At 39.8% G+C, this 21,335-nt stretch overlaps 2 protein-coding genes across 4 annotated transcripts; both read left to right on the top strand.

The window, feature by feature from the left end:
• Positions 1–367: 367 nt before the first annotated feature.
• LOC117815984 (nocturnin-like) lies at positions 368–20,583 on the top strand. Of its 3 annotated transcripts, XM_034688027.1 has the most exons (7): positions 368–478; positions 5,365–5,644; positions 9,170–9,269; positions 18,059–18,201; positions 18,382–18,556; positions 19,252–19,583; positions 19,674–20,583. In XM_034688027.1, exons 4-7 carry the CDS (start codon positions 18,067–18,069, stop codon positions 20,193–20,195), a joined length of 1,164 nt encoding a protein of 387 aa, XP_034543918.1. In that variant the 5' UTR covers positions 368–478; positions 5,365–5,644; positions 9,170–9,269; positions 18,059–18,066; the 3' UTR covers positions 20,196–20,583. The 3 variants fall into 3 exon arrangements, with proteins under 3 accessions (XP_034543918.1, XP_034543917.1, XP_034543916.1); XM_034688026.1 differs by lacking the exon at positions 9,170–9,269; XM_034688025.1 differs by lacking the exons at positions 368–478; positions 5,365–5,644; positions 9,170–9,269 and adding an exon at positions 15,810–15,970.
• On the top strand, positions 733–3,509 carry ccdc175 (coiled-coil domain containing 175). The gene has a single exon (XM_034688024.1). It carries the CDS (start codon positions 936–938, stop codon positions 3,150–3,152), a length of 2,217 nt encoding a protein of 738 aa, XP_034543915.1. The 5' UTR covers positions 733–935; the 3' UTR covers positions 3,153–3,509.
• Positions 20,584–21,335: the final 752 nt, after the last annotated feature.

The following is a 21,335-nucleotide window of genomic DNA, read 5'->3' as shown; positions in this document are numbered from 1 at the left end:
GTCTCAAATTACTCCACTTACCAACGAGTACCACATTATAACCTTTTCTCCAAATCCAGCAGAAAAAACGCAACGTGTTTTACACCATTCCTACCAACAGCAGCTTTGAACTCTCTCTACTGTTGAGTTATTTTGTGTTTGTTTTTTATGTGCCCTGTTGCTTGTCAAACACTTGGTAAACCAGGGTTTTAAAAATGTGCTATATAAATAAAGGTTTTATTATTATTATTATTATTATTATTATTATTATATTTCAATTATGTTAATATTGCTAGGAAGAGATGACGGATTTAACTGTTAACCTAACCGAGAACGCAATTCTGAACCTTTCCCTGCAAAAATTCACACCTCACATTTGTTTCGACAGATTTACGTGAAAACTTCAAATCTGGCAACCCAGAGCTGTTGTAGCCATGATTGTAGCCGCCTACCGGTGCCTACAGTTTTGCTCAAGATGCCCCAGTAGCTGACATGAAAGGTGAGTGGATTTAAATTTACACACAGGGGCCAAACTCTCCAGGTTTTGTGTGTCTGGATTTAAAGTTGTAATTTATTAGAAGCACTGTTGTTGAGCTAACAACCTTTGCTTTTTGTGGCTGTAATTTTAGCATAAGTTATCACACGCTTTCTCGCGTTACCACGCTTCCTTGTTTCCCATAGGAAGGTCACTCGATTTTGTCGGTATCTTTTTCTAACTGAGCTTTGAGTTAGTTTCTAATATATTACGTCCTCAGTGACAGTGATTGCTTGTGTCGCGTAGTAGCGATGCATTTCTGGATAACCTTCGCTACTAAAATATTGGCCTCGCCGACTTTCCGTAGCATGCCGTCTTCTTCGTGGTTGGTCAACTGTTGGCATGACGACCCCACTAACAAGTCATCGGAGGTAGAAAACTTTACCCTGTTGAACTCCTCCGAGCAGACACACACTGAAAAATGACTTCATGCCTGGTTCCCGACTTCCCAGCCGTCATGGTTGCTCTGGAGCACATAAAGGAGCTGGACAAGCAGCTGAAAGAGGATGGAGCACCATTTTCACCTGAAGCCAGCCTCCATCTGACAGAGATAACAACTGCTATCAGTGAACTGGAGGCAGACCGGCGTGCTACTCATGAACATTTAGAGGTTGAAACCATAGAAAACAGCAAGCTCAGACACCAACTGAACACCACAAGAGAAAGAATGAGCCAGGAAATGATGGCTGACGTGGCGGCAGCCCGAGCAGCCAATGCAGATGAGATAAAGCAGCTACACCGAGACCTCAACTCAGTTTCCCAGGTTCAAGGGAGCACCATGAAGAGACAGGAGGCCCTTTTGAGCCAAAATGGAGCACTGCAACCAGAAAGAGAGCAGGTGAAAGCTGAACATGAAGAGATCATAGGATCTCTGAATGATCAAATCACCCGTAAGTATGGCTTGCAGAATAAGCTGGACCAGACACAGGAGCAAACAGAAGAGCTGAAGTCCTCCATAGCTGCAGTCAAACAGGAGAAAATAACACTACAGCAAAATATGGTGCTGGAAAGAGAGGCCTTCTCTGTAAAGAAAGACAGCCTGTCAGAAGAAGAGAACCAGGCAGGGGAGAAGATTAAGCAGCAGAAACAAACAGTCAGTGGATGCAGGGAGGAGTTAGAAAAAGTCAATGATCAGAAACTGGAAAACAACACACTTCTGGGAAACCTTACAATTAACCTGGCCAAGCTGGAGAGCAGTATTCGAAGACTGACAGAGTCTCGGTGCCGGTGTGAGAAACAGCTAGAAGGGGAGAGCCAAAAGCATCAAGAGTTAAAGTCTCAGAAAGAAACACTGAGGAAGAAATTAAGTGACTTAAAGGAAGAGTTCAGAGTTGCTATCCAATGTCTTCAAGAGCAGATTGCCACAGTTGAAGATAAAAGGGAAGAGGGTCGAACATCAATATTGCTCCATCAAGATTCTCTCGCACAAATCTATGAGATATTCAATCGTCAGCAGGAAAAGGAGGACGAAGTCAGGGCAGAGTATTTCCATGTCTCACAGCAGCTGGAGCAGTCCAAGCTGCAGCTAGAGGAGCGCATCGCCTCTATCGTCAAACACAGCAAGGAGATCAACGAGATGGACAAACTGATCGGAGAACTCCTGGAAGCAGATACAATCAACAAACGCATGTTTGAGATAAATCAGGAAGAGATTTGTGGTAATGTGGATACGAAGAGGAAGAACATCAGCTATTATGAGGAAGAGAAGATGCGGCTTACAACGCTCTTGAAGGAGTCAAAGAAGATGCAAGAGGAGCACGTGCATAATACGGAAAGTGATATCAGCACCACGTGGAGAAGATACAAAGAGCTTCAACATGAGCAGGCTGCACTCCATCAGCGACAGCCCAAGAGCAGGGATGCAGACTTGCTGAGGAGCTATATGGACCAGTGTGTGGTGGAGCACCAACAGAAGGAGACCACATGCCATCTGGAATTAAAGCAGTGCAACACAGAGACTGAGAGCATCATGAGGAGCAACAAGGAGAAGCAGACGGAAGTGGAAGAGAAGGTGGAGATGCTGAAAGAGGTGGAGGCAAAGTGGGATGAAGAGCATTCCAGGCACCTGAGGCTGAAAGCGTTGACCTCAGATCTTAGGAGGAAGAAGAGCCATCTGGAGCTGACCATTGAGGGGCTGAAGGAGAAAACCAGCTGTCTTCTTCAGCCCAGAGAGGAGATGAAGGCTGAGCTGGAGGAGCTGCGAGTGAGTCACATGAACCTTCTAGACACACAGGCCTCAGACCTGAGAGCCGTCGAGATCGACCTCTATGACAATAGAGTGAAACTGGAGCAGGTCAGCATCGAGAACAGCAGGCTGCATCTACGTATCAGTGAGATGACGGAGAGTGTTGGCAGAGCCAGGGGGGACGAAGACCGGTACTGGGAGGAGGTCCAACAGTTGAAGCAGCAGAGAGCAGCCTGGTGCAAGAGCTTACAAGAAGCATGGAGAGAGGACTTATCGGTAACCCAGGACTTTCAGAGCAGGGATGGTGTTTTGTTGATGTCCCTGACTGCCACTCTGGACCATCTGAAAAGAAGGAAACAACAGTTAGGGAGCATTAGCACACTTCTACACCAACAGATGTTAGGTTTCAGCAAACGACTGGGAGATAAAGCAACTGTAAAACAGCAGAGTTGAAAAGGACTTCTGTTTGAGGTTGGAAGACAAGACCTGTAGTGTCTGTTCTTATAAATCTTAATAATAAAGCTTACAAACAAGGAGGTTGAAGGATTCCAGGTCTACTGTTTTTTAATGAAACCTCAAGAAATGGCCAAATTCAAATTATGGACATAGCTGTCCTGTCAGAATAGACCTCAGAAAACAGAAATCCAAACTGTCTGTTCACATTGTATTGTTGTATTACATTAGATGCTGTCTAAGTTTAAGTGCATAGTGGCTTGGTGAAGCATTTATACTCTGCCTTAATCACTTGGACAAAGTAGCTATTGTTTCTGTACTGAGTGAGGGAAATAAATGTTAACATGATATAATTTATTTCATGATCATAATCTTTATTAAGTAGGAAAAACATAGAGAGTAGAAATCAAATGAACGATGATCAAATGTGTAGCTCCAATAACATCTGTTTCAGGATTGTTGCATTGTGTATGTTGGCTTGGTGAACTGAACAGAACAGTTTGCACCAGACCATAAAAGTCTGAAGAGACTCTTTCACATTTTTTCGTTGTTCATCAGCTGAATTAGTTATGTTTTATAAAAGTGTTAAGTTACTGACTGGTTATATCAGGGGTTCCAAAAGTGGGGGTTGGGACCCCCTGGGAGGTCGCGTGACACTAGTGGGGGGGTCACAAGATGTCTTCCAAAACTTCTTTTTTCGAAGTCATCTAAAAAGACATATTTGAACAATTATTGTAAAAATATTATTATGAAAAACAGTAGTTAAATTTGAAATAAAACCTTGCAAATACATTTTGAATATATTTCTGCCTTTCTTTGTTGCCAGATGACTCCTGAGGTTAGTAAATTTACAAAAGCATCAGTAGCAGCAGGTTAATTCAGGAAACACAGCCACATAGGCCAGCTAAATGAGGTATGAAGCAACATTTAATCACTTCGAGGGACAGTGTGGGTCGTGAGTCTTTGGCACCTATATTTCGGGGGTCGTGGAGTGAGACATTCGGGAACACCCGGGTTGTATGACTTTTTGCAAACTCATGAAACAGCACAAAATATGTGCTTGAGTGAAGTGTTAGGTCCATACCGCATCTGATGCCATTTCATTTCATTTTAACAGGGAGAAAAAGCAGCAAATATTAAATCACATCAGTAGAAACAATTATTTTGAGTTTCACATGATAACTGTATCCAGCATTTTAATTTTAATTTTACCTCAGGCAGCAGTAGAAATATTGAATTGAACACTAAAATGCAAGTTCACGCTGCAAACTTTGGAGGGACATTTAAAATGTAACACACCTGAAGTACATTTGTTTTATTTAAACATGGTGGTTCTGTTTTTTTTTTTTAAATGTTTTTTTATTTTTATTTGATAGGACAGCTGAAGAGAGACAGGAGGTGTGGGGAGTGGGGAGAGGGGGGTTACATGTAGCAAATGGTCGTGGCCGAGAGTCGAGCCTGCGACCTATGCGCCTAGGACTGTTTGCCTCTGTATGTGGGGTGCTTAGACCACTAGGCCACCAGCGCCCCGTTACTCTGAGGTTTTGGTGCAAATTGAATTACTAGAAAAAACGTGAAGGTAACCCCCTTTAGTATTCCTTTGGTAGTCGACTTAACTGAGTCATCCAAAGCCCTGGAAGCCTATTTCTCCCTTGGTGCCATTATTTCAAAGACTGTTGTAGTATGGACCATTCAAATCTTTCTTTAAAGTCTCTCTTCTTGACAATTTTGTGTGTGTGAAGGAGTTATCATTAGTCATATATCTCATGCATATCACATCAGCTGTTTTTTTCCCATTCTTTCACTGTAATTTTTGCTGGTTTTGTAAAATTAAAAACAAATTATAATGCAGATTTAGCAACCACATTACGCAAACTGTAGTATGTACAAATTCCTCATGATTTCTTCCTTCTTAATATTTTTTCATTCAATTTACATTTAAATTTGATTTTTTTTAAATTCTAGTATGGAGTTCAATATTACAGACATGAATTGATGTGTTGTTTCATAGATAATTTTATTAGAATGGTAAAAAACCCATACAAACAAATTAAAATAAAAAAATAAAAACCACACAGAACCAAAGATTGATTGAAAAACTTCATTCTTTACATTTTGAATTAAACTCTTGCATCCATTAGGTTTCTGAGAAATGTGTTTGTCTGACCACATTATGACAAATTATTACCCAACAACTTTTCTTTCTTCTCAGGCTCCCTGTATGAAGTGCGACTCTTGCCCTGAGCAGCAGGTGGCAGAAGGGACCAAGCTTTTCTCTGCTGTGACCTTGCCCTGCTGTGAGAGGGTCAGGCAACCAGCTACTATCCTGTGGACAAAAACAGGCTTGCACATGCACACACAGATGTACATTCCCTCTGCCTGTGTCACACACTATAAGAACCACACTAAGGCGGAGGAGGAGAGCTGGAAGCGAAGCAGCAGCTGCACAAAAATAGTGGAATAGAAATCAGCAGTGTACTCCTGTAAAGAAGGTAAGTCTTTGGGTAAACATTACACAGCTTCAGTGAACTCTTAATGCAGTGTGACACAGCAGTGTTTGAAACAAGATCTCACTTGGTTTGTGATTGGTTTAAAGTGTCTGTTGCTGCTTTAATACACCAGTCATGTATTGGCCTGTGACTGAGATGTCAAGTATTGTACCACAAGCACAGACGTTTCTCTGAATGTTTTGCTGTTGATTGGAGTTTTTTTATCTTCAGTTGAAGGACATGCTGCAGTATGGTTAAAAACCTCCATGAATTATGTAATTTGTCTAATGTTATCTATTTCACACAATCAGCTAAGATAAACAGAGCTTATTAGAGTTTGCATTTAGAAGACAAAATACTTTGAAGCAGTAGAAACGTTTTTATATTGACTTGTCATGAATAATAGAGTCTGAGTCTTGTTTTCAAGAAACAAACTTTGAGGTTTCTGAATGCAGACCTTCCATTGACCGTGTCACAAACCCACAGCTTTGTTAGTTTTAATGGAGTTAGTGCAAAGCAGAAAAGGTTAAGGACAAGGCGCTCTATTGTTATAAGTGTTACAGTCATTATTCAGGAGTCACAAGCCATTCTGGATTGGGTAACCAGACAAATGCAATAAAGAAAACATGAACTCTTACTTGGGGTTGATGGAAAGGTCTTGCTGTTGAGTAGCTTTACAGGATCCAGAACTTTAAGTGTCAGTGTTAAAGCTGTTTACATCATTTCATATATTTGATTATTTTAACTTTAATTAATTAAGTTATGTTATTTCATTTAAGGTAAATATGGGTTTAAGTTTGATGCCATAGGTGATATTAATATATTTCATTACTCACTTTTATAGATTGATAGTTGTGCACCGGGTGACATATATAGATGTGAGAGCACAAAAACGCTACATATTGTTTGAAAGAAGCCCTTTTCTGTTATTTAATAAAACGCCAAAGAAACTGCATTCTTGGCTGGTTTTGATTTGAGTTTTGGTTTTGAAAAGTTGACAAAGTTCAATAGCCACTATAATCAGCCATACTAGCGACTGATTGTGCACTGATTCATTATTTCTACACTTACATACCAAGATGAGATCTAGATCTAGACAGGTAGTCTGATTTGAGTCTACTGTTAGCAGAGCAGAACACTTTATAAACCTATTACAAATATTATATGAGAAAAATACAAATAAGATAACATAATCAAGTCTGAAATCAACCCAACCACACGTGGCAAAAAATGGCCTACTATGTGAGAAATCAACCGAGGCTAATAAAATCACGTATCCTGCATTGGTGCTGGATAAGAACATTTCCTCATTAAGATAATAATCCATAGCACAAGCTGTCATCCAAACAACAGTACTATCTGATTCTGATACAGAGAGTTGTTGAAATGGAAGATTCTGAACTGAATGGCTCCAACACAAATACCTTAATGAGAGCTCATGCTATGGATTATCTTTACTCCTATAAAGATGTGAAACTTTCGTTTGTGAGCTTATTCCAACCCCAACTCTATCGAGGCAGTTGGCTATCTAACATGAGTCTGGTTCTGCTCAAGGTTAAAAGGAAGTTTTTCCTTGCCACTGTACCTAGCTTAATACTGCAAGGTGCAATGCTCATGGTGGATTAAGATGAGATAAGAATGAGTCTTACCCTGTCTTGATATGAGTCTTTGAGATGAGTCTTTGATAATAATTGAACGTAGAGTATTGTCTAGACCTGCTATTTTTGTAAAAGCGCCTTGAGATAACATTTGTTGTGATTTGGCGCTTTACAAACCAAGATTGATTGATTAATTGATTGATTCCACATGTGAACTGGCGTATCAGATGATATTGGGATCGCAATGGATCTACGCCTTGACATGCATTTTCGTTTCTTGGTTCAAGTATCCAGATATTGGTAAAATATTCATGCCCAGTGTAAATTTGTCATGATTGTGTGCTCCTGTCAATTCATGTTGATTATATGGGAATCTTACAATGGTCAGTTGTCTTCTTCTGCTATCGTTTAAGCACAAAGAAATAGTACATATCCCAAAAGATGCGTTTATATGCATTGTTTTCCTTGTGAAGTGCTTAGTTATTACATTATTATTACACTTCACTCAACTGGGAAGCAGTTGTCTGCAGCAGCCATTTTTACCCACGCTATACTTCCACAAAATTAATTTGTTATTGGTGTCTTTGAGTTGTGGTGGGCAGCTGACTTCTTCTTTTGCTTAACCTCACACCTAATGTCACCTAGACCCGACAGCATGATTTCTTGTTTGGAGAGGGTTGTACGTCTTGTGTCCAAGCAGCAAGCACAATAGATAAGTACGCTGAACAGGCCAGTGACCAAATCTAGCCTTCTGGAGTAGAGGGCTAGTTTAGCTCAGTTGGGAGAGCACAGAGGCTGTAGTCCTCACCGACAGCACAGAAGCTATAGTCCTCACCATGCTGGCTGCTGAATGGATCCCTGTTCCCGGTATGATTTGGTGCTCGTCTTCCCCCACTTTCATTGAATCTGTACAAACCAGATTAGAACAGTATCATGACACCTGTCCCTCCGTTATCTATAGCTCTTATCATTCAGTGTACAGATAAAGGGGGTTGGAGCCAACCCCGGCTGACACTGGGAGAGAGTCAAAGAACACCTTTAACAGGCTGTCAGTCAGCCACAGGTCGAGTGTTGATAAAGTTGTTTTCTTTAAGCACAGTTTTGCTGAATCATATTTTTTACATCCCGCCTTAGTTGCCCTTGTTATATTTTTCACTCTTCTGCTTGTATAGTAGATACTTCCTTCGACGTGTTTTAGTGATGTTCACCCGTAGATAATGATCATAGTACAGTCTTCCTCTTTCTCACCCTCCTCCTGTGACTTCTCTCAGAGAATAAATTGCAAACTAAGGACTGTCTTTTCATGAGGGGACAGTTAACCACTTCAAAGCCATTAAGCCTGAACAAGAACAATATACACCAGGTCAAAGTCAATCAAGTAACAGGTAGTTACTCAGTAAGCCAGATAGTAAGACCCAGTTTACACCATGTATTAACATGTGATCTTGTGATGGGGTCCCAGGCCAGGAAGACAGCCTTAACTACACGTATAAACGCAGACAACAACGTCCAAGGATGGATAGAGATCTGGTCTGGGGGTGTTTGCCTACATTGGTCTGGCAGTGCTCATTTACTCACATTAAAGATCGCCCATTCTCCCCCTCATCCCATGGCAAAGGTCATGTGGAGGAACAGACCGCCTGCTTCTCATATGTGACTGACTCATTAAGTCTTTGCTGTATCTTGTGAAAACTGTACTTTTATATTGAGATAAGACGAGTCCTGCGTGTAAGATGGGGCTGGATCGTATCCTGTCTTGATGTTTGGTCTTTGTTAATGATTGATGACAGATTGATTGATCGATTGATTGATACATTGAGTTTTCATGTCATTCCAGTGGTATGCATTACAGTGGAGTGTGCATGAAAATACAGATAAATAGCTGCCATATTTGTTTTGTGAGAGAGAATGCATTTTGTTTTGGATACAGGACAATCCTACATCAAAGAGGGAAGAGGATCAGACTGCACCGGTCAGAGATGTGATCAAGGAAAAGAAAGGAAATTAAAGGAAAAGAAAAATAATAAAAGGTAATGAGAGGAAAAGAAAGGAAAGGACATGGAAGGAGAGGAAAGGAAAGGAATAAAATAAAATTAAAAGATAGGAAATTAAAAGAAGGAAAGGAAAATAGAAGAGGGGGAAAAAATGAATGGAAAGGAAATCTCTGTCTGGACCATTTTAATTCATGATTTAATATATCACATCCTCGTACTATGATTGACACGATCGTGAGCGGGTCATCGCTATGTGAAATCAGTGTGATCAGGATACAGTCAGATCATCATGTTGATCTGTGTGTTAGCCGTGCAGATCATTTTCTCTGCTGTTCTGCTGTAAACAGTCTGCAGTGGAGCTGTAGTAGTCCACAGAACTGTAGAGGAATATCGGGCTACATGAGCCAACAAACTTTCCCATCACGTCACAGCTCCACTCTATGATCACCCTGCTCCCACTCTGCCCTCTCCAGCTCCACATATGAGTGGAGCTACCTCACTCAATCTGGGCTCTGTTTTCATTTGCATACAGAGCGGTGAAGTGAGATTTGATCACAAGTGGTCGTTCTGAGACGCTTAATAATGAAAAGTGTGAACGCTCATACCCAGAGCTGTCTGCCTGTGATCGGTTCACCCAGGTGGTATGTTAACACCAGGTTAGAACAACACCTAAGTGGCACCACAAAGAACAACCCAGTGCAAATCCTAGTTTCAGTCTGTTATTGGGCATGAAGCTTGTTTGACACAAAACTACAATCTGACAAATCTTTGACTTACACTCTTTAACTCATTCTCTTGGTGTGTCATCCCCAGACCTTCAAACTGTGATACTCAGCTAAGTTTAACCTCACACAGGAAAATGCTGTAACAAGTTGTCGGGAACAGACAGTTCTATCCTAACTGGTTATTCATGACCAGACAGGCTGTTTGAAAAAGTGAAGGTGAGGTATTGCTGTGCATTCAGGAGTACGCTGACTCAAAGTCATTCAAGGTGGAGTTTCCAATTCTGAGAAAGAATGATATTATGTAGCATAAACTCCTGATGAGACCACAGCAATGCAACCCTTAGGAAAACATTGTATGATTACTTTGACTTTATCTAGAGTGACAAAGACACTGAGTTATGTAACTGACCTCAGCCATGTTGAGTGTTGCAAACTGTCACTGTGGTTGTTGCTGAAAGGCTTACATGCATGAGACGGTTCCCTGAGATGGCAGCAAAAATATGCAGACGGTGATCTCACTCCTGATTCAGATGGTAAGATCTCAGCATTAGAACAACAACATTTGATCATGGCTAAGCAGAAGTTAGATGAGTGTGCGGGCATCCATTGAGTGGCTCTTTGTTTGTTTTACATTCGTAGAGCCAGGCTGTGAAAAAACACCCGAGAGGGCAGACAGCAGCTCGGTGAGAGATTTTTACTTTGGGAGTGACGGCCTATTCCTGTGATATGTTTTTTCATTTTGGTTGTGGATTGATGCACTCATGTACATTTCCTAACAAACTGTGTCAGTCCCAAGTTTGCCACTTACAAATATGATATTCAGTATTTCTCCATATGTTTGAAGGGCCTTGACCTGTACCATACATACATATATACTGTGAAAGATATTAAGATAAGATAAGACAATACTTTATTGAGCCCTGGGGGGAAATTCGGTTTTTGCAGCAGCACAGACATAGTAGCAAGAGTAGTAGAGGAATAATAGAGCACAAATAAAAAGTACATTTAAAAGTACATTTAACTAAAGTAAAAATAAAAATAAGAGTAGATCCATAAAAAATAAGAATACAGTTTGGAAAATTCAAAGGTATATACAAATTGTGTAAATAGTTGTATTTACAGGCAGTAAGCAAATGTTAATGTAATTGATTATGGTTTGGTTATGACAGTTTGTATGCAATATGAATAAATACATATATATGGGTATGTAATATGTCTGTCTGCGGACAAAGACAATAATAAAAAAAATTATATTATAGTAACATGATCAGTTGTAATAAAAAAATATGATATAACACAACACAATATGATACAATAATAATTAAAATAATAATAATAATATAATATAATATAATATAATATAATATAATATAATATAATATAATATGCATTATAATATGTTGTTAGACCATCAGAGAATCAGTTTTGCAGGAGTAGTGTGTCAGAATGCTTTGGGTAAAAGAGCTTCATGTGTATGATCCTTCCAAACTATACCAAACTGTCGCCATCTTTACTAACACATCAGGTCTATGGGGATTGTGTTGCCTCTAAAGGTCAAAGAGTTAAGAGGCAATTCAATACAACAGACTATAACACATGCAGAACTTATCTTATGTATGCTCACTCATAAACCTGTCTCTGGTTGTGCAGATGCACATAATCAGGTGGATTTATTATTATTATTATTTGCCGATCAGCAAACTTCAGCACTCTAACTAGCTGGACTACTGTGCTGAATATATTAAGCCCTTTACTTGCATGTCTTTACAGAGTAAGTATTTTTATTTGAGGTATGAGTGGCTCTTACAATCCTCATGTTCAGCTCCATGCAGGTGCTAGTATGACTTTTGTTAGAATCTCATTTTAAACATGGAAGCTAGACGTTAACAGTGCTTTTAGCTTAGATTATGTCCTTTCACATTTTATTGTAAGCTATTCCATAAGTTATAATATATAAAATACTTGATTAATTAAAAAAGAGGTCCTTTGACTCTATTGTTGGAAATGTCATAGCATTAGCAAAGAGAAGCGTTTGCTGGATCCTTCTAGGGCCAGCAGATGGATCCTTCAAATGTGGAACAATAATTCTGTTTTTGAATCTGCAGGAGTTGTTTCAAAATAAAATATTGGTCAGCAGCTGTGACGCAGCCGCTCTTAAATGCAGCCTCATGATTAAAACACAGCTTCGGACTTTCTCAATCAAGATTTAGGTCTTATTTTCAAACAAGATCTCATTACACACTTTAACAATAACAGTAGAAAGACAGTAGAAAGTGTTATGTCTTTAGATGTTTTTATGTGTAACATTATGACCTGTTGGATACTGTCACACCTGCATGAACACATCCAATGATTTAAAAGGGAGAAAGCAGTTCTCTTCATATGCAGCAGTGGTTCTTTCAGATCACAAATAGAACCATCGAAGTGAAAGAGTTTCAGCTCCTGTGACGCACACACACGTAAACACACCCACATATTGTAATGTAATGAGACAGCTGCCATTCAATGTGGAAATGTCAGTATGCCAATAAAATTACAGTGACACGCTCTGTCACCCTCTCACGCATGCACACGCACACACAGACATGTGAACATGCAGGAGCTCTCTCTTTTGTTCCTGTTTTATGAACCCAGTCCACCTTATACATTCTATTATTCTGCCTGGATCCACAAGTGGTCGTCTATGAGGAGATGATTCATGCTGCTTTCAAGGCTACACACACACAAACACACACAAACACACACAAACACACACAAACACACACAGATACATCATCAATGACCGTTCATTCACCCTGTTGTCCTGTCGGCTGCGTGGTGGTCTTGTGAAGATAATTTTCTTTTCTGCTACTTGGAGATAAGCTCCTTTCTGTGGAAATCATGAATTTGAAGTATCACACCGGTGCCTCTCATGATGTGTCATGACCCGTAATGTGTAGAGACAATGCTCCATACCTGGTATACAGACATGAGTCATCAAAGTCAGAAGTTCTATTTGTTTGTTTATCAGTGTACTGACGTCAAAGCAACTCAGCGCAACATATAAATATGTCTTTCTTGACTCCAGTCAGTTGGATTAAAGGATCCAGATAAAGAGGAATTACAGGGCTTTGTTGCTGCTCATAAAACAGAATCATTCTGCTCACGTAGAGCACACAAGGGCATGAGTTTGACCTGCCGTTATTCACAAAGTCAAGCAGGTGGATGTTTCACAGAGGTCTGTGCAGAATGCTGATTAAGACCAAGAGACAGTCTGTGGACACTTTCACATTTCAGTTCAACATGCTTGCAGAGAAGGGTGTCTGTGGCTGATATGTGCAGGGTTTTTACTGCAGGGAAAAAATAGTTCTTAAATACTTTCTGTTGATCTCTTAGAGACTCTGAACCAGACTTAAAAAACCTGGGCTTCACTCTGGTCGCTGCCATAAAAACAACCGTGTTGGGGCGCTGGTGGCCTAGTGGTCTAAGCGCCCCACATACAGAGGCTACAGTCCTCGCTGCAGGGGTTGCTGGTTCGATTCCCGGCCAGTCGACCACCTCCTGCATGTCTTCCCCTACTCTCTACTCTCCACATTTCCTGTCTCTCTTCAGCTGTCCTAACAAATAAAGGCAAAAAGCCCAAAAATATAACTTTAAAAAAACAAAAAAAACAACAGTGTTCAGATACAGTCACATTGACATAACCCTTTTATACTGGTGGTTATCAATATTTATTGTTTTGATTCCTCAAACTAGTACCATATGACTAATCTTACATCATGAATAACATACAAAGTGTAGTTAGAAAAATCAGAGAGCTAAATTCATTTTTCAACCTTGCATTATCTTTCTTTTTTGTGCTATAAATAAATAATTATCCCTACAGGTCCCTGCATAACATTCAGCTTTATGAGTCTGTGTTTTGAGCTTAACATGAGCATGCTATAAGATGCTTACATTTGCAGTTTCAACAACTGATGTGTATCAGATAGAACATTTCCTATATTCAAAACGTCAGTTTAGAGCCTGCGATCATTTGCTAACTAACCTTAAACACAGAGTATGGATAATGCTGTTTTGGACAAATTAAAATCTTGACTCGACAAAGACCTCATTCTTACAACCCCTCATTACTATTTCTATAACAAGACTCCTTAAAGTTACAGTGTGAAGAAATGGAAATATTTAGCGAAATCTGGCAGTCAGGGTCTACCTTAAAATGCTCCCTTGCTCAACCCTCTCATCTGTGAAGTTCCAGAAGCAGTTTTCTCAAAGTGGCCTTTGAGAAGCTCCTGAGTGCATACTAAGTATGTTCCACCATTTGTCAACTTTTTACTATCAAAAACTCTTAGCAATACAGATTATTTTGCTCCCAATAACAACAACTCTCTTCTTCTTCATCTTTCAAATGCTGCATTTAAGGCAGCCAGCCACTAAATACAAAATCTTGGATGGTCTTTACTAGTTTGTCTGTTTTGTACTGTAGAAACAACGCCAATGCATTATTATTATTATTATTATTATTATTATTATTATTATTATTATTATTATTATTAATATTAATATTAATATTATTATTATAACTATTATCATTATTATTATTGTTATTTATTATTATAAGTATTATTATTTTATCTATTTGTACTTACTCAATTTCTTGCTTGCCGACTGAACAATTTTCCTTTTAAATTGTTTTATTTTGTGTTATTATATAATTATTACGGTTATGATTTATTTATATTGAATTAATTACAAATATTAATATGAATATTATTATTTTATTTCAACTAAATTATTAATTGATTCATTTGTATTTAATGTTCGTTCTTTTGGTTCATTATTTATTTTGCTCAAACCACTGTCCAATTTGCTACAACAAACATGCAAACACACACACTAGTTTAAACATCCTTATGAATACTAGATTCCATTTCGACCAATCTTGTGTTGCTAAATGCCTCTTAAAACTACACACTGTACCTTTTAAGGAGCTCTCAACCCACAGATTAATAATTATGTCGGCATACAGTCGTTATACTGTCTCCATACCCTGATTTATTCCCACCTAAAATATGTTTACATCAGTTGTTTTGGTGTAAAAGTACATTGTACCACATGGAAAATAACACTGTTCGCTGATGTAACTATAGTGACGGTAAATAGTGATCAAAGTGTCCTGAGAGCAGTAACGACATGCAACCTCAGGAAGTAATTATTGCAAAATGTGCGTGCAGACTCTCTCTCTCTCTCTCTCTCTCTCTCTCTCTCTCTCTCTCTCTCTCTCTCTCTCTCTCTCTCTCTCTCTCTCTCTATCTATCTATCTATCTATCTATCTATCTATCTCTATCTATCTATCTATCTATCTCTCTCTCTCTCTCTCTCTCTCTCTCTATCTATCTATCTATCTCTCTCTCTAACTTAGCACAATTGTTCATTCATGCTGCCTCTGTTGTCGTAAAGCAGTTTATAGAATTAGAAACCAATAAGCTGTGAATCTCTGAAAATGACTAATCCCTCACTCTGTTCCTGACTGTTTGTGTGTTTCTGGATAATTGAATACAATCAGTCTCAACGGAGCTATAACCAACACATACTCCTGTGTGTATGTATCTGCATATGACTGAGAGGAGCAGTTTGTATTGCGCTGTCCCTCTCTATCTCTTTCTCTCTCTCCAGCACATGACCTGTAATACTCCATATGGCCTGATGACGTCTCTACTTCCTAATCTCCCCCTCCCTGCCTCACTCTCTCTCTCTCTCTCTCTCTCTCTCTCTCTCTCTCTCTCTCATTCTCTCGCTCCCCCTCCGGGTTTAATAGGCAGCAGTGAGGAGTAGTGGGTCAGATTTCTGCATTCACACAGAGACAAACACATTTCTCACTGCCTCCTTTTGCAGCGGAAGAAAGAAACATAGATTGGCAGACGGTAACACACAGTGTCTGTTTAGTGTGACTGCAGCGTTAAAAAAAGAAGTCAAGGGTTATTTAGTGAAGTGCAAAGAGGACACAGCAGCAGAAGGTGATGGAGACTATGGGTAAGGCGGCTAATCTATCTTTATTTACCATCAATGAGATCATGTGTAGTTTCTTCTCTTTGTTTCTTAACGATGTAACCTGAAATGTACGTGATAAAGGACGAGAGGTGAAGGGTGTTGTTGTAACATTGATGGTGCAGTGAAGAGACTTAGTATGACTGTAGATGTGTGTATGGATAAACATGAACCCATATTCAATGCTGTTTGTTTTTATCCATAATGCACCAGGCTCTGTTCTATATGTGGACAGGATGGGTGTTTAGCAGCCCTGTTTTTTTCTCTCACTCTCACATAAAACTTGACAGATGCTCAACATCAGTAGTCAAACAGGATCTAATCTCTCCTTTTTTAGTCAAATAGTTCTGGTCTACAGGAGCTCAGAAGAGGCTAGTCTCTGTGTGTGATGGTGCAGAGGTCAGACTCGGATTTGTCCAAATTAAAAAGTGCATTTTATTTTATTTTTTACATAATTCAGAACACATAGTTAAAGAGAATAGAAAATGTTATTGCTCTATTTTTAAAAAGTAAATTTAAAAAAATAGTAATAATGGATCAAAATAAAAGAAAGTGTGGTATGAGCATCATTTGAGAATAAAATATTTGGAACTTTTTTTGGTTTAGAATTTTGAACACAAGTTTTGCTTCTCACATTATTGTTTACTTTTGGTGTAAGCTTAGATGTGGTAGTGAAAGGTTGCCTTCAAGTATGTGGGAAAAGGTTAAACAAGCCTCACTGCACATCTTTCAGTAGTGTATTTTCCAATTTAATTGAATTACTTATTGTGAACTCAAATGAGTTGAGGTTCAATAGTTTGTAATGAAAGCATCAACCTTAAGGAAAGTACAAACATCTGAGGATGATTTTTATGATAACCTCAAAAAAATAAGAGCAGGAGTAGAGTAGGTTTAACTTCATACATATAGGTCACACATGTCAAGTATTTAAATGTTGTTGTTTATGTCTGCAGCATTTGTAATCCAACAAGCATGGTGTGTCTTGGCTGCACCACCAGTGCATTTGACCCACTTTGGTTTGACCTACTGTGGACCAAAGTTCTCACAAACCAGCAGCCAACACGTGAAGTGATCATGAAGAGCAAACACAGACAGATGGCGCCTCTGACAACGTGTGCACATGACTTTGCTTACTATCATCGACCCGGTGTGACCTCTGTGGACTTGAACTTTATATTGAAAGTTTTTCAGCATGTGATGCTGCTTTGATGATGAGACTGTGAATGATCCAACAGAGTACACATTTCTGTGTTCTTTAAAACTGTGACGATCAATATTTTTGTAAAACGCATCAAATGACCGGATGTGCAGTGAAAGAGTTTGCTTGTAGTGATAAACCACAGAGTTAACTCCTGACTTCAGCTCCACTCAGCTTTTCTTAGCTTTCTGTAGGCTTGTTGTTCTGCAACTTTAATACTTTGGTGTTGTATTACTGCTGTTATCAACATAATTTTCAGGCACAGCTTGCTTCTGGCTTCAGTATAACAAACTCTTGACCTCCACATTTCGCAACTTGTTAAGCACCAAATGGCAAACAGTCAGACTTCTCAAATATTTAGTTAACATATTGGGCAGTAAAAGTCCAGATAATCCCTCATTACTGGATAGGGACCAAAGATGGAGAAAAAAGAGGACTAATTATTTAATCAGGCGGACAGAAATACAACTCCAAATCAATGCTCATTGTTTGCTAGATTTATAAGAAGCAGCTGTAGCCAAGAGGGTCATAAGGAATAATTTTTTAACCTAACATAAAGACCAATCTTTGGGGTATTTCAAAAAAATGTCATCACATAGTTTGTCTAGCAGAGCATGCTCTGACTCCATAGTTTATTTTGCTTTTTAAAAAAATGTAGCACGTCTGGATAGGACGTTGAAGAAGACAGTAATGTGTGTGTGGAATGACGTGCAGCAAAAGGTCATGGTTGTAGGTCAGACCAGCGATTAGCCTCTGTACACGCGGCACATGTCTTAACCTCAAGGCCGAACCAGAGTCATAATAATTAATGTATAACCTTAAGAAAAGGGTCTCCTGTGTATGTTTCTATATTCATGTGTTTTTCTTCCAATCAGTGTTTCCGATGGGTGGAGGGGCCACCAGACTGCACAGCGTCCTGGCTCAAACGCTCAGCAACAATTCTCCGCTCTCGCTCCCTTCTTCTCATTTGGGCTCCTGCCAGCGTGCGGACGCAAACCTGGATCAAGTTTTCTGCCAGGTGACTTATGTGTTCTCTGCACAAAGGTGCTATAAGGAGGAGAAATATTGTATTTCTAAGGACCCTTAAAAATGTTTAAGCATTGTAACTCATGAAGCAACTTGGGGCCCAATTTTATGTTTTTCACTTGGCCCAAAATCCATGTTATTCCCCCTGTTGACAAGTGTCTCCGCCTTCCAGGAGCAGAAGGGGTCCCCTTTATGTCCCCCCGATCCAGTGGACCTGCTGCGGCAATGCGAGGAGGCCCTCAGAGACAGACCACAAAGAATCCACAGGAAGTTCACTCACCTCAGTGAAGGAAACGGCGCCTCCAGCAGCCCCATCAGAGTGATGCAGTGGAACATACTGGCACAAGGTGAAATGCTCTTAGCAACATAATAATCCAATGTCACAGAGGATTGTAGTCTGTCATACATCTAATTATGTACTCTTATTACGAAACGGGGTGTGGCATATGCAGTGACAAATGGTAGTACAAGCATGTTTTACATTGAGCTTTAGTACTTATCTTTGGTAATGCAACATGTAGTCTAGTTTGAAATATCAAATATCAGATATATCAGATGCTTTACTAAAGGAGCAGGTCTAGACCATGGTCTCTTTTTAAATATTAGATCCAACGTCAAGACAGGTTAAGATCTGGTCCAATCTTACAGTCAGGATTCAGTCTGATCTCATCTTAATCCACTATGAGCAGCACACTTTATGTTGTTTTAACAGGCAGAAACCTCCAGCAGAACCAGACCCATGTTAGACAGCCATCTGCCTCCACTGTGTTAGGTTTAGGGATAGAGGGAAATCAAAAAGAGAGCTGGATAGAGACAATCAACAACAATACTAACAACAGCTGCATGCAGATTGGTAACATTAATAATGGTGAAAGTATGTTTACTATTTACAGGAACATCAAATTAATGCTAACAGACTGATGTTAATATTTATGGTAGTGAAAGTCACCACATCTCATATTAGTATTTACAATAATGATTCAATTAGTTTGAGATTGGCACATTACTGAAATCAGATGTCTCTCTCTTTCCTGTCCTTCAGCTCTTGGCGAGGGACTTGACAGCTTCGTGAATTGTCCCATGGAAGCCCTCAGCTGGTCCCGCAGAAAGTATCTCATCTTAGAGGAGATCCTCACTCACCGACCTCATATCCTGTGTCTGCAAGAAGTGGACCACTACTATGACACCTTCCAGCCGGTCCTATCAGGCCTGGGTTACAGCAGCAGCTTCTGCCCTAAACCCTGGTCACCGTGCCTGGATGTGGAGGGCAACAATGGGCCTGATGGCTGCGCACTGTTCTTCGATCAGTCCCGATTTGAATTCCTGGATAGCGTGAACATACGGCTTTCTGCGATGAGGATTCCAACAAATCAGGTGGGCATAATATTTTTATATAGCATGGACACACATATACACACACAAACTGCTCACAGGCCCCTCTGACATGCTGCTCTCTTGCTTCAGGTTTCTGTGGTGACGGTTCTTCGTTGTCGGAGCACAGGGAAGTACCTCTGTGTAGCTGTGACCCACCTGAAGGCACGCTCCGGCTGGGAGTGGCTCCGCAGCGCCCAGGGCTCTGACCTCTTACGCCACCTCCAAAATCTGATCCAGAAGCATCCGTCTGGGCCCGTGGGTTCCCCTTTTTCTGACATTCCTCTGCTCATATGTGGTGATTTCAATGCCATCCCAACTGAGGAAGTGTACAGACGTTTTGCTGCATCGCCCCTCGGTTTGGACTCAGCCTACAAGAAGCTCAGCCAGGATGGTTTGACTGAGCCAGAGTACACAACGTGGAAGATCAGGCCTACAGGGGAATGCTGTACCACTCTGGACTACATCTGGTACAGTCAGGACTCTCTAAGAGTGGACGCAGTTTTGAACATGCCCACTGAGGAACAGATTGGGCCAAACAGGCTCCCATCCTTTAGTTATCCTTCTGACCATCTCTCTCTGGTTTGTGACTTAAGTTTTAAGGAGGGGGAGTGAGAACTGAAACAATGAACCCACACACTGGAAGAGACAAAGCTGTAAGGAGACAGTGACCACAGTACATTCATTCTGTTGGGCCTCACTCAACTATAAGATTCTGAGTCAGCATTACAAAAGTACCAATTTTTAATTGAGAGTGACTGATAATAAAATTATTTTGCTTAATTTGTGTGTGGTTTATATTTTATGGCTGTTGCTTTTGCAGTGCATTATAATGTAGATTTGCAATGCTCTTTTTCATTGGCTGGATTTAAACGGTCTGGTATCACAAATGATATATTTATCTACTGATGTAGATAGTTAGGGTTATGTACAATTACTATGTATAACACAAAGAGTGTCTTTCCATGAAGGAAGCAGCCCCAATAAAAAAACCATCACCTTGTTCTGTTGACTGGTTTTGTTTTGTTTCTCACAAACAAATACCTGGGCTGGATTTTGTTTCCAATTTTTATTCTTTAAAGTTTCTAGAACACAGCTATCACTAGGACTTCCATTTATCTGTTTTGTCGGTGCAGACGGGTATCTCTCTTTCTGGGTAAATAGAACCAAAACTTTCCATAAAGCTACAGGCTGAAAACCAGCATGTCCAAACTGTAATTTGTAATTTGATTGAGCTGTCCTATTAGATCTGACCCTTTACTTGCTCTCAGTGGTCAAAGTTTCTTCATTACTTAAGTCAAAGTATAGATCCACTTGGTCAAATATTACTCCAATACAAGTGAAATTTGCTCCGTCAAATTATTACTTGAGCTAAAGTACTGGAGTACTTGCTTTTTAAAATACTTAAGCATTCAAAGTACTTTTAAAAATATCTCAAAACTTTGTATTATCACAAAGCAGGAGTGCAGTCAACAATACATCGGAGTACATTCTGTTACATTATGTATTTTTAGAAAACATTTCTTGAAACCTCTAAAAACTATACCATGGAATAAAAACAGCCACTAAGTTACTACAAGAACAGGCAACTTAGTTTGAAATGTTCATCTGGAAATGAAACAAACGTTACGTAGCTTAACACACTTTCTCAGGTCGGACAGTGAAGTTTTGTACCCTCTAACACGGGCTGAAGATATGACCATGGGTACTCAGGTGGAGAATGATAGCAACCATTACCACATCTAAATGAACTGT

Source organism: Notolabrus celidotus, chromosome 7 (genome assembly GCF_009762535.1).
Source record: "Notolabrus celidotus isolate fNotCel1 chromosome 7, fNotCel1.pri, whole genome shotgun sequence".
NCBI lineage: Eukaryota > Metazoa > Chordata > Actinopteri > Labriformes > Labridae > Notolabrus > Notolabrus celidotus.
Note: the sequence above shows the minus strand (reverse complement) of the source record. Positions and strands in the feature narration are given on the sequence as shown.

What these genes read in the sequence shown, in the direction of transcription:
- ccdc175 (XM_034688024.1), top strand. Translation starts at nt 936, where the DNA reads ATGACTTCATGCCTGGTTCCCGACTTCCCAGCCGTCATGGTTGCTCTG.
- LOC117815984 (XM_034688025.1), top strand. An exon ending in TGGATCAAGTTTTCTGCCAG is followed by an intron (nt 18,202 to 18,381) that starts GTGACTTATGTG and finishes TCCGCCTTCCAG; the next exon opens with GAGCAGAAGGGGTCCCCTTT. An exon ending in GTGGAACATACTGGCACAAG is followed by an intron (nt 18,557 to 19,251) that starts GTGAAATGCTCT and finishes CCTGTCCTTCAG; the next exon opens with CTCTTGGCGAGGGACTTGAC.